This window comes from Durio zibethinus, chromosome 3, assembly GCF_047325235.1.
Source record: "Durio zibethinus cultivar Kanyao isolate XHJ-2024 chromosome 3, ASM4732523v1, whole genome shotgun sequence".
NCBI lineage: Eukaryota > Viridiplantae > Streptophyta > Magnoliopsida > Malvales > Malvaceae > Durio > Durio zibethinus.
The window spans coordinates 4,669,840-4,687,505 of record NC_143164.1 but is presented as its reverse complement, the minus strand read 5'-3'; the positions used below and the strand labels follow the sequence as shown (position 1 = coordinate 4,687,505).

The following is a 17,666-nucleotide window of genomic DNA, read 5'->3' as shown; positions in this document are numbered from 1 at the left end:
ATTCCCCTGTGAGTTTCTTTTGGCTTGAGCGTTGAGGGAAACAAATCTTTTTGAGCATCTCACTGTCTAGAGTGTAATTGTGGAAGCATAGCAATGGAGGCAAGTTGCAAAAGAAAGTAAGACTACAAGGTTAATTTATAGTTATCAATCTCTTCACCACTACAATGTACCTTTCCTAATCAAGGAGAAAATTTATATAAAATTTTTTAGGTAAAGTTTGTGAAGGTATCTTTTAAAAATAATTTAATAAAAATTTTAATAAAAATATAAAACAATAGATTTATAGAATTTAATATGAAAATTATGTAAAAAATTATTTAAAATATTATTTATAATTCAAATTTAATTGTTATTTATTTAATGATGAAAATTTATCCATATTTTTACTAAAAATATTCAGATAAAAATATATATCAAATTTTTTAAAAAAATTTCAAATTTTATATATTTAATTTATACAACAAAATATTTTAATTTATTAATTTTGATTTTAATTTACAATTTAAATTTTTATTTAATCATTTTTAATTAAAATTTTTTCAAACTTCAGTAAAAAAATCCATCTAAGTTCTTCTCTCCTAACCAGAGCCCAATGTAAAAAAAAAATTCCTGTCAGAACATTTGGAAAGTGCTGAGACAGAATAAAATCAAATCCTTAATTCATCAAAACTGTTTTAAAAGCACTTGTCCACGTGCATGTACGAGAGACTTCACGCCTCCATTTGTTAATTACCAACAGTCTTTTCCGGCACAAAATTAAAGAAAGTTGGACTTGGTCCCTCGAATGATATGGCAACTAGCAATCAGCTCTTGATTGGAAAGTACTACCCCCAAATTTTAAGTTGATTCGAGTCGGTGGAATGCAAATGAGTCGGCCCCGAATGACTAGGAAAACTCTTAGCAGCAGCAATTTGCTTGGGAATATAGCCTAGCCCCGGCTGCTTTTACAAATGGCTGGCGTGGGTCCTGAATTTGCAACCGCGTATGATTTTGACTCTGTCCGGGCTGTTCTGTATTTGACTTGGAAGCTCTCCTCCTTTCCGAGTCATGCCACTTTAAAAAACTCACTCCTTTTAAAACTCGGACCCACCGTCTACTACTTCCTTCTCAGTTCTTAGATTGAATCTTCTTTCTTTGACCGACTCTTAGGAACCGCCCCTTAGCTCTTAGCCACCAAGAAAACCCAACTAAACGCGCCAAGCAACTAACTAGTTGTCTATATTATATAACTTTAGCTTTACTTTCTCGCCATCTGTCACGCAACTTCCTTACCTCCACTCCCCTTTAAAATCCCCTCACCCTCACTCTCACTCTTCAAGTTACGATTTCCCCTTCTCTATTTGCTCAACCCAAAACTTCAAAACTTCAAAACTTCCTCTACATCAACAAAAGTCTCTTCCTTTCTTTTGTGTGTGCTTGTTTTCCAGTGTTTAAATCAGATGGCTTTGGAAGCTCTTAACTCTCCAACAGCTGCCACAGCTCCTTTTCACTTTGAAGATAGCAGCTTGCACGGCCTGGAGTCATTTACTAAGCGTAAGCGCTCAAAGCGACCACGATTCGAACATGTTCCCACCGAGGAAGAATATCTGGCTCTCTGTCTTATCATGCTAGCACGCGGTGGCGGAGCCACCTCCAATTCCACAATCCCATATCGCCACCGCTCGCCTACTCCAACTCCCGCGCCACGGCCAGCACAAGCACAAGCACCAGCACCGACCTCAACAGAGCAAAAACTTAGCTACAAGTGCAGCGTTTGCAACAAGGCCTTTAACTCTTACCAGGCTTTAGGTGGCCACAAAGCCAGCCACCGTAAGCTTTCAGGCGGTAACGATGACCAGTCAACATCAACAACCACCTCTGCGACCGCCGGTAGAGTCACTTCAGCCGCATCGAATCCAAGCGGTAGGTCCCACGAGTGTTCCATCTGCCACAAAAGCTTCCCCACAGGCCAGGCCTTGGGAGGCCACAAGCGATGCCACTATGAAGGTAGAGCTGGGAATAGCGCTAGCGGCGTGACCACATCTGAAGGAGTGGGCTCTACCATCACCATGAGCCACATCAACCACCAGGACTTTGACCTTAACCTGCCGGCTTTGCCAGAATTCTCACCAGCTTTCTTTGTTTCCGGCGGTGATGATGAAGTGGAAAGCCCACACCCTTCTAAGAAGCCACGTTTCTGGATGTCACCGAAAATTGAAGTCAACTAAACAATGAGAACCTTTTTTTTAATATTTGTAGGAATTAAATTTTAGGCCGGATTCGAACGTATTCTTCTTTTTTTCTTTTCTTTTGGTTTGGTGAGACGAATTCTTTTTTCTGTACATACCACTTAAACAATTGATATTCAGTCTCAATTGCTGCTGTTCTTTTTAATTAATCGATTCAATTATTTTAATTCCTCTTAGTTCAATACTCCACTACTTAGTATTTATCTGCCGCTCACTGGTGTACAATTTTCATACCTTTACACTAACATGCGCTTGCTTAACGTGCGCCGACAAAAGAGCTGTAGTTGATGGTGGCTGGCAGAGGCTGTTGACGCTTCAGTTTGGCGCATGAAAGGGACGGGGGTTTTTAACAGGTAGCAAAAACAAGTTACAGGCTAAAGGATCACGTGCATGTTGCAAGTTTTATTGTTTTGTTGGCCGAAAAGTGTTCTTAATTATAGTTTGGTTGTGGGGAATAAGAAGATAGGCATGGAGAGCTGGGGCAGTGGGGCTGTTGGGGAGTTTTATTTGTTATTTTGGCACGCCGTTTTCGTGTGGGAAAGTGATTAGGAGTACAGGTGGCTTTTGCTCAAGGGAACCTCCTTTTCTTCTTCTCTTCATTTTTTTTCCTTATAACTGCCACTATCTTCTTATTATTGGCTGTATTATATGTATTTAATGAATAATGGTTGGGGTAATGATTCGACTCCTTTGGTTGTTTAGGATTTTTTCTCTGTGAATGCCACCATTTTGTCTACACCAATTGTGAAGTCTTACTGCTGCGTGTATGTAATTACAAATAAGGAAAGGGCCGGGGTGGGGTTTGCTTGTTTTGCTGTCTTCCATGTGTCATTATTTAGGTGTTGATTTTATATTTTTGTTTGTACAGCAAAACACATAGTTTGATTTTCCATCTCAACAGAACAAGCTGATAGTATTATTTATTAATTAATCATATATGTACTTTTCATATATACAACAGGGTATGAAACAAACGACAAGGAAACCCAAATTGTACCCAAATATAGCTATCAAATGTACAATGCATGCGAATCTTCATTGCTCTTGAGTACTACACGTTTTTTTTCTTTTACAAGATTTTAGCATTTGAATTTGTCTGGCTTTGAATGGTACAACAGGAGGAATGGAATGGAAACCATCTCCAACCTTCTCCAGTTTTTAACAATCAAAACTTCTGCTACGGTTAATGTAAATTTCCAGGAACCTTCTTCCTCAAGTACAAAAACACCATTGAATTTGATTTGTCTTAGAGATCTTTCCCAGTTCAAGAAAACTACCAGGCCAAGGCATTGTCATGCGTGTTGTCCAAGTAACCCCCAAGCAAGTAAACAAAGCAATTTGCACATTCAAAAGTTGTGCTGACCACATCATCATCAGTCTCTGCTATTGGCAATCTGGCATTAATTAAAGTACTTCATCTTCATCTTTTCACACCCAAAATAAGAGATAGTTAAACTTGGTTCTTCAGATTGTTTAACCAAGTACGTAATCTTTTGCCATTTGCTCTTCCATAAAACCTGATCTAAAGGAATTTGGTGATCACTCGAATTTGATCAGTTGGCACATTGTTTCTAATTCCTTTTTTTTTTTTCCCCAAGAGAATGTTCTGTCAAAAGAAAGCGAATTATAAAACTACACAAATTAAACAATATGCTTATTTTTAGCCTTAATTAGTGCAAAATGTGTACTTCTGGATGGCAAAACTTGGGTTTTAACTAAATATAGGGAAAATGAAGCCACTTCGCGTAAGGGAAGGGATGCTTGCATACACTAATTAAATTCTTTAATTTTATTTCTTCTTCTATACTTTGGTGCATGCAGGCACAGGAGAGGTTACGAAATACTAATAAATTAAAAAAAAATTTTGACGAAGTCAACTAGTGTCTGAACTGAAAGGCAACTGTATAACCGCGTGGAACAGTCATGGCTCAGCTTATGAAAGCGAGGGTTTTCTTTGACAAAGTCTTGTAAGAATGTATTAATAACACTCTATGCTTATATATGAAACTGAATTTTCTCTATCAACCAAAGTTCTAAATAGATATAGATAGGCCTCCTTTGATAGATGTATCTGTGGCCGTCCATCTATTTGAGATTGTTAAAATTTAAATTTTAAATTACAAAAATTAAGAATTTAATATTTTACAAAATAAAATCTCAGACAACAATGTTAACTCATTTTATAAGTTGATAAGATATAACTAATTAGATTTGACAAACTACTTATTGATTAAAGAATATGCTATTAGTACATAATTAATTAAGATGACATAGAAGCAGTGTCCAAGTGCTTCATTTTATTACTTAAGATTCATTTGAATAGATAGTAAAATTGATTTTGATAAAATTAAAAATAACTGTGATAATAAAATTAATTACAAGAATATTGGATATTGAAGCAATAAGATTAAAATGAATAATAAAATTTATGTTTAAATGTAAACACAATTGTAGTAACAAGGTGAAGTATAGTAAAAAAATAACAATTAAAAATATTAAATTAAAATTTATGTGTAATGAAATTTATCGTATGTATTTAATATTTATAAAATTAATAAATAATTAAAAATTTTAAAATTTATAATATATTATGTTTTTACGTTTTGTAGTTATGTATTTATAATATTATAATTGTTTATTACATAATCAATTATATTATAAAATTATTTTATATAATTAATTATATGTATAAATATATTTATTTGTGTATTTACTCAAATATTTTGTTATTTAGTTGTTTATTATATAACTATATAAGTTTATTTATCACTTTAAATAAATAAATAATTGAAAATATTTATAAAATTAAAAAAAAAAATCAGGGGTAAAAGGGGAAAGGGATGCTCCAATGGAAACAATGGTTTTCTACTGGACTTTAAATAGGGTCGGCAATTTAACTTATAACCGACGGGTTTCGACCCTATTTGACCGGATCTTACGAGGTCGATTTTTTTTTTCAAAATTCGAGTTTCGGATCGAATCGGGTAAGATTATGAAACAATCGGGTTCGAGTTTTAGGCAAATTCGATCCGACCCGATATTATATAAAAATTTATTTTTAATTAATTAATTAATTAATTATATATATTTATATAATGATATTTTTAAATATTTATATTTAAAAAATAATATTTTATTAATTTCGGATCAAGACGGGTACGATTTATATAGTATCGAATCGGGGTTGGATTCGAGTATGAAAAAATAAAAAATTTTAAAATAAAATCAAGTTCGATTTAATAATATATAAAATCGGATCGAATTCAAAGTAAGCAAAATCCACTCCAAATCCGACCCAATGCCAACTTTAACTTTAAAGCTCCAATTACAAATTGTGGGTACAGTACGTTAAAAATATCTCTACTGGACCATTCTTTTGTTATCCAAACGGCATAAAAGTGAGGTTATCTCCTCTAACCACATCGCATTGACGAAAAACAGAGATCCAAATGGAACCTTAATCTGGCTTGCCATGAGAAAATTTAACAAAATTTGTCAAACAAGAATGGGCTGACGACATATAAAGCGATCACACATGTACATGTAATTTAGGAAACATCTTACATGTTCGATGACCATTTGACAAGGCATGAAAAAGTCAATAGTCCAAATTTGTCATCAATTTTTTTTTTTTTTTTGAGAACTTGTGAGGTTCTAGAGGTGCCGACCACTATTTTCTAATCTAAAAAGTTGATGTATGAACTAGAATAATTTTGAATAATGTGATAGTGCTTTAAAATTCAACCAAATTTATTGTTCGTTTGCCAAATATAGCTATTCCACATGTCAATACCTAAAATTTCAAGCTTCAAGTGCCAAACTCGACTCTCAATGGCAAGAAGCTTCTCTTCTCCAAGTTCTTTGTATTTGAGCAATTTGACCGTACGGTATGACTGGGAGCGAAAACGACGTCGTTCAATTTGGTGTTACATTTTGGGCACGTGGTAAAGCCCAACTGCGACTGATCTACCATTGGTTGATAGTTGACAACGAATCCATCAAAAAGGGTTGGATGGTTGGTGTTGAATCGGCTAAGTTTGACAAAAGAAACTGGACCAGATTCAATGCAATTTCATTACCTGTATCCACTTTACAAGTTCTTTCCCCCTGAACATTGAGTGTATTGATTTGCAACATTCAATAACATATGGTTAAAAAACAAAGGTGGTTCCGTATAGTTAACATGCATCGTTGAGTTTGACTTCTCAAGTTGGACCTGCTTTTATGCAGTATCCATTTGCAGTTTTATGAACTTGTTTTTATTTTAAAGTAAATATAGTAATTTGTGTAACGATGTTATGTAAAATATTAAAACTTTATATATTGTGTTTTATATAAAAATTATATATTATAGGTTGTGTTAATATAAAAATTTTTTATTTTGTTAAAATTATTTATAATTTTTATTAAAATTTTAAATTATATTATTTTTATAGATGAAATTAGATCAAGTGGATGATCTGTGGCATCCACATCTACCGTTAAAAAATGCTATAGCAGAACAGATTAAGCTCAAAACTGAAATGGATAAACTTTTCTTTGTCTTTTTTTTATATGACAAAAAAGGAAAGAAAAGTATTCATCACGACGATTTGGGAACGTGGCATGAAACAACACTTTTAATCGGTTAATGCCTTGGAAGTGGAACGGGAACACCAAGACAGAGACATAATCTGATGTTGCCATAGCCCATAGCTGAAGCTGCTATCAGACACCTACTCTTTACTTTTCTTAAGTACAAAGAGCACCCCCATAGCCGTAGAATATGCCCAGGCTAAAAATGAAGGCGCGCCCACCGTGGGGCTCGAACCCACGACCACAAGGTTAAGAGCCTTGCGCTCTACCGACTGAGCTAGACGGGCTTTGTTGGCTCTCCCCAATGCAGGTTTCACTATAAACAAGGGTTTTTAAATTTTAAATCCGTTACACGAGAGGCCCAAACCAAACCCAAGTACGTGCCAGGCTTTTAACTGGGCCATGGAGATAGAAAAGAAAGCAGCTTTTATATATCTTTTCTACGTAATTGGGCAATCAATGAAGTCTGAAATAAACATACTCGAATCCATTATCCATCTCTATATATATTTTTTGTTGCTTTAGATTACCATTGAGATTCAATAATGAAATTTTTAATTTTAAAATCAACTCTTATTATCCATTTATATATTATTAATATTTAAAATAGTACATATAATTTCTTTTATACATAAGATAATAGATAAGATTTAACGATAATTATTTTATGTTATATTTTTTTAGTATCTTAAAAAATGATAAAATTGAGAAAAAGATTAATTATTTTTTTGATATAAGATGAATTAACTCTCTTAAAATAAAAAAAATATATTTTTAATCCATTAAATTAAATTTACATGTCTTATTATATTTTTACAAAATTATATTAATAATTTAAATTATATAAACTTTAAAAATAGATAATTTTAATAAATAAATAAAATTATTTTGTCATAATCTTTAAACATATCAATCAAAAAATAAAATGATATTATTTAATTTAATTTTATTAATAATATTATTTTATTTTATATTATCATAATTTTATACACTAAATACACTTATAAATCATGAAACTCCTTTTTTGTCTAGTAAAATTATAAAAAGACCACACAGGACGAAATGGTTTTTTTTTTTTTATTCTTCTTCTGAAAGCAGGACGAAATGGTTTTTTATTACTACAGGCTACATGCCATAAAAAGTGTCTGCTGATAATTAGCCAAAGAAACAATATGACGTCATCTTGCTGGAAACCGCATGCACAATTGTCCACCACTGAACTTGCTCTAAAAAGTCAAACAATAACATTAGAAAAGCTGAATGCCAGAAGTTTTCTTGTTGTCTTTGATGAGAGATCCACTCGTGCATATAAAATTTGGTCTTTGATTATCGTTTCTGTTGGCTGTATTTTGCTGTTCTTTGATGAGATCCACTTGTACTAGAAAAATAAATATTTTTAATGACCTAGATCCCATGTGAAACTGAAACAGATCATATATTCATACTCCAATTGCATGCTAATATATGCTATTGATGCTTTTAACCAATTATTCTCTTGTTATATGCCATTGATGCTCCCAACCCAATCTGCCATTGGTTACAAACAAAATAAATCATATTCCGAAGATAAGATTGAAAAATTACTCAGAGGCTCATTTATGACTATTAATTTATATATTTATATAATATTTTATATAAAAATTATGTGTCATAATTTATATATAAAAAAATAAAATATTTTTTAATATTTTTAAAATTTATATATATTTTTTATAAAATTTTAAATCGTATTATTTTTATATTTTTATATTATATTTTACATTATGGCATCTAAAATGATTATGATAGAAGAGGGATTTGAAACTTATTAGACCTCGATGTCTATACTTACAAAGCTACGAGAAAAGGTAAAACTGATTTGAGCTAGCCAAGAAGTAGCATGTCATCAAAATGAATTATATTCCTATTTCCTACCAACCAATATGTTCCATTACTATTTCTTGACTAATGCTAAAGCAGCACCTTAGCCGATAAGGATGGCTGTCGGGTTCCGTCCTGAACTTTACAGATAATTTCAATTGCACGTCATTTAAGATTCCCACTAAGCCCATTACCTTCATTATTTGTTTTCAAGTTTTGTGCGTTTTAATCATATATTTATTTGTTTTTTTAATATGATTAATATATGAATTCACATCTTAATTTATCTCATTTGACAATAATTCATGAATCAAATTATTAAATAAATATTTTTTACAAAAAAAAAAATCAATCAATTAAATTAAAAGATAGCTTTTAGGAAGAGAGATCTAAATAATCGATGGGCTTAGTACTTTTAATAACTCGTACTTAAAGGAAGTACAGAAAAGGTTGAGAAATTGGATGGACTAAACCAATCGAACGATCCACATTAATGAAAGGGTGGAATCCAACGGTGCACATGAAAACGAGAAAAAAGGAAGCGGAAACACGGAGACGCTCGTGCCGAGAGTTTGGAACTAGGAAGATATTCCCCCAGCATTGTAAAAGAAAAATGCTTAACCCAACCATGGTTAACTAAACTCAACCTTAATCATCACGTTATTTAATATACCCCTCTCTTTGTAGCCCTTTCATCGCGTGCTATACCATTTCCTTAGGTGGTTCAAGTTCACTCTTTTCACTTACCTTTTTTTTTTTTTTTTTTAACTTTGCTTGAAACGCAAGAAATCTACGGTCAACAAAAGGATCAGAATTTCTTGATTTTTTTGTTTTGTTTTTATTAAGATCAGACGGTGGTTAGTTGAGTAAAAGTATGAGTTGCAACGGTTGCCGCGTGCTCCGAAAGGGGTGCAGCGAGACATGCGTGTTACGGTCCAGCATAAGCTGGATCGATACCCCCGAAGCCCAAGGCAACGCCACCTTATTTCTCGCGAAGTTTTTCGGCCGTAGTGACCTCCTTTCCCTTATCTCCTCCGTCCCCGAACCCCAACGCCCCGGTACCCCTAAAAATACTTCAATTATCTTTTTGACCTATCGAATTTTTGTTTTATTTTTATGCATATTTAAAAAGTACGTTCTTCTTTTTTTATATAGTTTTGTTTCAGTCTTTATTGTATGAGGCATGTGGCCGTAGCGTGAATCCGGTGAACGGAGCGGTAGGGCTGTTATCGAATGGTAACTGGCATATCTGCCAAGCGGCGGTAGAAACGGTGCTTCAAGGTGGAGCTTTACGGCCGATTCAGGAGATTCTAGCCGGTGTTTCGACGTCGAGTTGCGACGATTTATCTGATCGTTTCTGTGCCAACTCATGCAACTTCCAAAGCCGTTACGCTCAGTCCAAGCCTTTGATGACGACGATGATGATGGAGAATCAATCGGTTTTAACGGCGTCGGATCTCAGCCTCTCTTTGACAACCAAGTTCGGTAGAGGAAGACGTGGAACCGGCAGGGAATACGAAGAAGAAAAGAAAAGAGCAAAAACGGTGTCATTTTATTCGGAGGAATCGGGGAAAACTACTTCTGAAAGCAACGAAAACGACGGAAGACAAGAGAGAAAGATTTTGAATCTCTTCGTTTGAGAAAACCAAGACTAAAAGAAACCGGTCTTTTTTTATAAACCGGCGATGTAGTAAATAATAAAAGAGAAAATAATAAGAATCGAAAGTTTCTTAATCACTGAATCAAAGAACTGAGTACATATTACTTTAATTTTAACATCATTTTTATTTTCAATCTCACAATTATTAATCCTATTTCATTATCATGTCCGACGAACCTGAAGTTGATTGATATTATTACTTGTGCAAGATTTGTTTAATTAACTTGTTTATAGAGGTCACTTATTCTTTTTTTTTTTTTTTCATAATCTAACTTTCACTCAAAAAATAAGATAAATTTGTAAATTGGCACTTAAATTATATCATTTTTTCCGATTCATGATTTGGTATCTTAAGTTTGCTTTTTATCAAGTATTTTACATCATTTGATGGTGTTAAATAAAATAATGATACGATAAATAATTACCAATAAAAATATATTACATGTGTTGAATTTTTATTACATTAGTATAGCATTAATGAATATGTTGTCTCATGCAGTAGTACCAAGCGTATGAATGAAGGAAGGGTAGAAAGAGAAAAAGCCAAAAATGGTGGGAAGGGGATAATCCCGAAGTTTAGATTTTGCACAAATAAGAAATGGTGCGGTGCACGTCAGGCTGCACCACCTCCCTCTATACCCCCTAGTCGTCCTCAATTGGAAGTAGGTTCCACGGCATCACCCTTTCTTTTCTTTCTCTCTTTTTATTTTTTTAGAAAAGCGAAGCTCTGTTGTTCCATTCCAGCGCTTCGCCGCGTCTAGTTGCATATGCTGTGGATCCCACTTGATTTTTTAACTTCACTCTTTTGGTAAGAGATGAAGGAGAAAGAAGAAAGGACGTGGAAAGAATTTTTTTTTATTTGATAAGAAAAATAAAAATCCAATATTGTATTTTTCTTACTTGTATTATTCCATTTTTCTACTAAGCAAAAAATTAAAAGGAAGATTGTTGGGGGTTGTAAGTAGTTTTCATTCTGACCAGATACAGAGGATTACACACCGTTCATTATATGAACACAAAGAAAAACAAAACTTAATTAAGGAACCATCAACTATAATTGGACGGAAAGCTAAATTTTCATTTATCAAAACAAAAAGACCAAAATGAATGATAATTCTTATGCTTGTAAAACTCAATCGATCATTGAAAAGTTTCTTATTACCTTTAACAACCTTAAATTCGGATGAAATGGAAATAGGGGTTGATGGATGTCATGTTAGTATAAGAGGAAGGCAGTGAAATCACAAGCCGGAAGGTCAACGATCTAGTTGTAAAATGTGTGTTCTCAGGCTACATTCTTTCACCTGGTGATTAGAATAGTTAGGTTAAAAACAAGTTATATATGTATGGCAATTCCTCTAATCAAACAAAACGAGGATATTTTTACCTGCATGGCTGCAATTGTTGGCAGAAGTTCTTCGCACTGATCCAGTAAAGCGAACTCATTTGCACTTAAATTTCCAAGTTCTGCCACCAAAGAGCTGACTGTTGCAACCTATCAGCCAAAGTAAGACAAAAAAAAGAATGTAAAAATTAGATGAAAGCATAAAAGACAGTAAGCTATAGTTTATCATTTTCATCCAAAATTCAAATGGTAAATTCCACAGCCTAAAGCAAACACACAATTGGATCATCCTATGTCAGTTCTAATAGGGGTTGGACTGCTTGTGCAATCAAGTTATTAAACCTAACAAAAAATCGATTTGATTAGCAACTTTAGTTACTGCAACAATTTCAGAACTTCACTCTTTGAGAATCATATAGAATTTTACAGCAGCCACCATCTTAACTTATGGCAATCCAATTGAATCAACAGATCACATGTCAAACAACAAACTCTAAGGCTTAAGCTCATACCAGAGGTCAACCTTTGACATTGTGTACATGTCAGGTGATAAAAATTGTAACTTACTAATACGGGGTTACATACATCTCTAACTATACAAACCAATTGCTGGATGCTTTGGTCAAGTAAGAATATATTCTATGTAGAGTACAAAAAGGGTAAGAGGAGAAAAAGCAAGTGTTGGTTTATTTGTTGATGAAGGCTATATCATAATTACAGAAACATGGAAACAACTAGCTGGAAAGACTGATAACCTGGTGACCTTATTGTAGTATGGATAGTTATTTTCATTTCTCTGGGGTTAATAAAAATCAACCTAACGCTGGCCAACCATAGTATAAACTCATTATTCAACAAGATTAGGAACCAAAGTAAGGCCACAAGACTAAAACCTACAACTTTATACAAATGGAGAGTCATGAGATCATCAATCTTCAAAAAGATAATTATTATTAAATGAAGGAAAATCTCTGTATATGGTCAAACCACGTTAAATACAGGGCATATACCTAATTTGTAAATAAAAGAGTATTCAACCTTCAGATCCTTGTCCAACATAAAATTTTCAGACTGGTAGCAATATTTTACTATTACATTAATTTTTGCTGGTTGCAGCTTGTCTAAAACTAGTACTTAGGAAGAGAAACAGTTTGCACATAAACCTACAACTTTATACAAATGGAGAGTCATGAGATCATCAATCTTCAAAAAGATAATATTATTAAATGAAGGAAAATCTCTGTACATGGTCAAACCATGTTAAATACAGGGCATATACCTAATTTGTAAATAAAAGAGTACTCAACCTTCAGATCCTTGTCCAACATTAAATTTTCAGACTGGTAGCAATATTTTACTATTACATTAATTTTTGCTGGTTGCAGCTTGTCTAAAACTAGTACTTAGGAAGAGAAACAGTTTGCACATAAAATAGGGAAAAAGGCAAATTCAAAGTTTGCACATTAAAAAAAAAAAGAAAGGAGGGAGGGTGAAGGGGAAGGAGGGGCTGAGGATGAGGATGAAGAAAAAAGAAAGCAGGAATTACCTTTGATAACGATGGGCATATGGAGAATGTTATTGCCTGCATTACATCAACTGCTGAACAAATTGCATCCTTCAATTTTGGGACATCAGCCTGTAAAATGACGAGACGAGCAAGATGTTTCTTGTGAGACGCAAGCAAGCTACTGCATTGGCAGCTGAGATGCCACATCTTAAATGAAAATGGAAAAGGTTGGAAGAAGGAATTTACCCGTGCCCCGCTAACAACTGGAAGGCGGAGCGTGCTAGCCATCAAAGCTTCACTAGCCCCAGACAAAGAACTGCAATAATCATGGTCCAAGACAGCCCATTCATCCAAAAGTTCCATCTGCCTCAGAAATAAAAATAGTATAAATACAGTAGCCAATAGATGAAAAAGCATTGGATTGCATGAACTGAAACATGCAATTCACATCAGATATTTGAACGAAGCAATGGCTAGATAACAAGAATGTAAATTTCAGGTTTCTTCAGATAAGCAGCAACTTGCAAAGTACATTCATGAATCATGAGGTTAGGCATTCAAGTTCCAATTTCAAGGACAATTAATGAGGAAGGAAAACGGAAGGGGAAGAGAGACAGCCAGAGAGCAGAGCAAGACAGAGAGATCTCCACTTGGGAATGTAATGGCAGTGGTAGACAATGAAAAACTAGCGATAATCGAGTTAAGATCAGCAAAATGATGAGAAGACATAAAACAACCGAAGAAAAAATCAAGTCAACAATAAACAAATCCACAATGGACAGATGGTTCTTACTTGCCCCTTGAGGATGGAACTCAGCTTCAAGTTTTGCCTCAGCAACTGTAGCTCAGTTCTTTTGGCTCTAACGGATTCTCGCAGTTTTGAAGTGGTTATCCTTGCATCATAGAGGCTTTTCTGTTATAAAAACATGATGACAAAAGGATTCTTCGTGATTAAATATGAAAAATATGAGAAAGTGAAGGTAATTTCAAACAAAAAACGTAAGTAACCTGAGAAACAATAGGACAGTTAAACATGATATGTATTACACAAACAAACAATGCAAAAAGATAATTAAAATGAATGTAAATCACGTCAACTGTTAGAATATGAAAAATCTGAATGCAGAAAGCTGCTGCTAAGGCACATATAATCTGCAACCTCTAATTGCTTCTAATTTGAGCAAATTGTAACCAATGTAATGAATACCCTCTTAGACTCATTCTTTAGAACAAGGAGGTCAGCAAATAATGACCGAGCATCTTCCACATAGACATTCAGCTTTCTTGACATTCAATCTTAATTTGAAATCAGAATCTACTGAACTCGGTGTCTCTCACGTGGCCCTGCATTTAGCATGAAGGAAATGCTTTGATATGTAAAGCTGGCATGCAGTCTGTCTTCACCCCATTCTATCACTAAGTTCCCTCTTTCATTCTAGTAGCTTCATCCATTTTCACTTATCAAAGATTGTACTAAGATATCCTTTTCAAGAGTCGAAATAAGCATCTCTAATGGAAAAGCTGTTTATAAAGGGTAAGAAAAACTTGTTCACAAGAGAATTCAAAACGCTCAACTGCAACATATAATCAGCCAGCCCTTCTCCAATACGTCAGCTTTTCTCCCCTCAACATGATCAATCTTCTCCCCATTATATCATTAAGTTCCATCTTTCATTCTAGTATCTTCATCCATTTTCACTTATCAAAGATTGTACTAAGATATCATTTTCAACAGCCAAAATAAGCATCTCTATTGGAAAAGCAGTTTATAAAAACTTGTTCACAAGAGAATTCAAAATGATCAACCGCAACATGTAATCATCCAGCCCTTTACCAATACGTCAGCTTCTCTACTCAGCATGATCAATCTCATTTTAAGCCACAAAACAACTTTAACAGGCTCCTTGCACACGATAACAAAACTGCTTCTACACCATAAAAGCAATTATAATCAATCAAAACATAATAATAAAAACGCTGGAGTGCCAGGCCCCTTCAAGCTGAAGTGGCCTAGAGACTTCCAATTCTACCAAGAAGATCATTGTCTGTGTTTTACCATGGAACAATTCAACTCACAATTTTGTTTGTCAGGGTTTTTCTTGAGTTTTTAAGCAGAAGTTCTGAAATTCCAGGCAGTATGAGTAAGACAAATTACATGCAGCCGGGCTACATTCACACAAATTAAACATAACACAAACCCATGTCCCATTACAGAAATAAATCTTAGCCATGCTACTTTACAAGTGATGATATGCAACATTTGCTACTGTGAGTTGTACGCGGCCAAATTTAGTTAAGGATGAATTCCTACCAACATTGTAATAGTAAAGCAATCAAAATCTAAGCATAAAAAGATCGACAGCGTAGTAGCATACATCAAGCAAATATAATGGTCAAGCGCAACGAGAGAGAAATTCAAAGTCAATTCTTAGCGCCATACCTCTGCATTAGACTTCTGGGAAGACAGAGCAGCATCTGCTCTAGCATTAACAAAACGCCACTGCAACAGCTTGTTATGAAGTAGCCTCAACAAATGAGCATCGTAAACCTTATTCTCCCCAATCTTACCCATCTTAATAACATCACCAGAAAAGCTCAAAATCGACGGTGTATTTACCAAATTACCACCCAACCCATTCCTCACTCTAGTGGGACTCACTCCCCTCAAAGGAGACGAAGTTGAGGACGCTCCAACCTTACTCGGTGATGCAGGGCGGACAGGCTCACGAATTGGCGATAACTGTCCTCTGCTATTCCCTACACCTTTGGGAGATGACAAAGGACTATCAATTCCGAACTTGTCTGGTGCAATTAGCTTGGACTGCGCAGTATTTTTCTTAGAAACCGGCGAGCCGGGATCGGAGCGGCGTAACCGATTATTAGTCTCTTGCCAGAACCGAGCCGGGACCATTATCCGCCGAGGCCCACGTTTAACGTCTCCGTTCCCGTTACAAGAACTTTCTAGAGCTCCTGAAGTACTACTAGAAGAAACACTTTCAGTATCAGAAGCCGCCAGGTCACAGTGAGCCTCAAATCCAACGGCCGTAACGGCAGTTAAATCCCTGTTATCAATCATGGAATTTTGTAGTGCCCTAACTACATTGCCGTTAACAGATCCGTTTAATCTCTTCCTCTCGTCGGTGCAATCCATGCTTCTACTCACTGAATTCGGCTGCCTTAACCTTACTGGCAACCGCTCCGTCTTTGAGTTCTCTATTTGATCTGTTCCTCTCCCCGGAGTCGTTGTTGCCGCCGTTGGCCTCCGCCTCTCCGGTGTGCCTTTTCTTGTCGCGCTGGGAGATGGAGCTGGTTTAGCTTTGCTAAACTGATGGGCAAACGACTCCCCCTGAAACGAAACGGATAAGCTTCTCGTCGAGGTGAATAGCAACTTCTGAGCAGCGGATAATTCGCCGTTGTTATTGTTACCGTTACTAGTTTTCAAATCTATAGAATTGTTAGGCCCCGGCGTCGCCGCCTGTATCCTCTCCACTGATGGCGACCGCTTGATAGCCGATGGAATCGCGTGCGTTGGCGTCGAAACGGCCGTCGAATGAGAAGTCCTCGAAACCAACGGCGACGGACACCATTTAGAGGAAGCCGCAGAAGAAGATGACAACGGCATCGAAGAATTTGAGGACGGCAACGACGGGGACAAATAACGAGAAGTGACTTCTCGGAACTTTCGACGGCGTGGAGCAATGGCATTGTCGGGGTCGGAAGGCAATAACGGAGGCCGTGACGGATTTTGATGTGGCGGCCCTCCTCCGTGCTGTTTGGGGTTTGCCGTTGCGGATTCTTCAGCTACCATTTGCGTGTACTCACAAAATTCAATTCTCACTAACCGTATCTATTAAAACACCCCAAAAACTTAAAAAAAAAAAAAAAAGGAAAAATCAGAGTTTAGATTTAATTTAAAAATTTTCAGAGTTTAATAGATTTTCCGAGAGGAAAAAATTAAATGACCGTTGCCGACGAGAGCGTGAGAGGAAAAGCGAGAAAGAGAGAAGGGGAAGAGCAGTGAGTCGGCTGTTTGAGTCATTGAGAGCATAACGGTCATATTATGAGGCTTTTTTGTGCTTGGGGTTGGGGGGCTGTAGAGAAAAAAAAAAAAGGAATCTTTTAACTGTGTGTTTTTAATTATATTTCAAAATTGAAGGCCGAGGATTATACTCGCGGGGTTTTACGGGGGATGATACTCGCGTGGAGGAGTGACAACGTGTTTAGTTAAGGGCAATATTGGAAAGATAATTACACGTGGACGCGAGTTTTTGGAGGATATTTTTAGGAGAAAAGGGGGTTGTTGAGTAGAGTAAAGGAGTAAAAAATCTTCAAAGAGACGTTACGCCGACCCAATTTAAATTCTTTTGGGAAAAAATTAGAATTATTATGAGAGCAAAAAATAGCCGTTAACATTTCCTGCCCAAATTGGGACAAGCTCTAACATCGAGTTTTTTATTTGATTTAAATTTTATTTTTTTAATCAATGATGGA

At 35.4% G+C, this 17,666-nt stretch overlaps 3 protein-coding genes and 1 non-coding gene across 4 annotated transcripts; 2 read left to right on the top strand and 2 right to left on the bottom strand.

Moving 5' to 3' along the window:
• Positions 1–1,314: 1,314 nt before the first annotated feature.
• On the top strand, positions 1,315–2,373 carry LOC111276814 (zinc finger protein ZAT10-like). The gene has a single exon (XM_022862730.2). It carries the CDS (start codon positions 1,440–1,442, stop codon positions 2,205–2,207), a length of 768 nt encoding a protein of 255 aa, XP_022718465.1. The 5' UTR covers positions 1,315–1,439; the 3' UTR covers positions 2,208–2,373.
• Positions 2,374–7,017: 4,644 nt separating this feature from the next.
• TRNAK-CUU (transfer RNA lysine (anticodon CUU)) lies at positions 7,018–7,090 on the bottom strand. The gene has a single exon. It is a non-coding gene; the product is annotated as a tRNA-Lys (tRNA).
• A 2,265-nt stretch (positions 7,091–9,355) lies between these two features.
• On the top strand, positions 9,356–10,397 carry LOC111301278 (LOB domain-containing protein 37-like). The gene is made up of 2 exons (XM_022896838.2): positions 9,356–9,721; positions 9,819–10,397. Exons 1-2 carry the CDS (start codon positions 9,538–9,540, stop codon positions 10,301–10,303), a joined length of 669 nt encoding a protein of 222 aa, XP_022752573.2. The 5' UTR covers positions 9,356–9,537; the 3' UTR covers positions 10,304–10,397.
• Positions 10,398–11,429: 1,032 nt separating this feature from the next.
• On the bottom strand, positions 11,430–17,242 carry LOC111301260 (QWRF motif-containing protein 2-like). Its single transcript, XM_022896830.2, has 6 exons — positions 15,616–17,242; positions 13,969–14,088; positions 13,422–13,538; positions 13,215–13,304; positions 11,711–11,818; positions 11,430–11,627 (listed from the first exon to the last, which is right to left on the bottom strand). The coding sequence occupies exons 1-6, from the start codon at positions 16,981–16,983 to the stop codon at positions 11,580–11,582; spliced, it is 1,851 nt and encodes a 616-aa protein (XP_022752565.2). The 5' UTR covers positions 16,984–17,242; the 3' UTR covers positions 11,430–11,579.
• Positions 17,243–17,666: the final 424 nt, after the last annotated feature.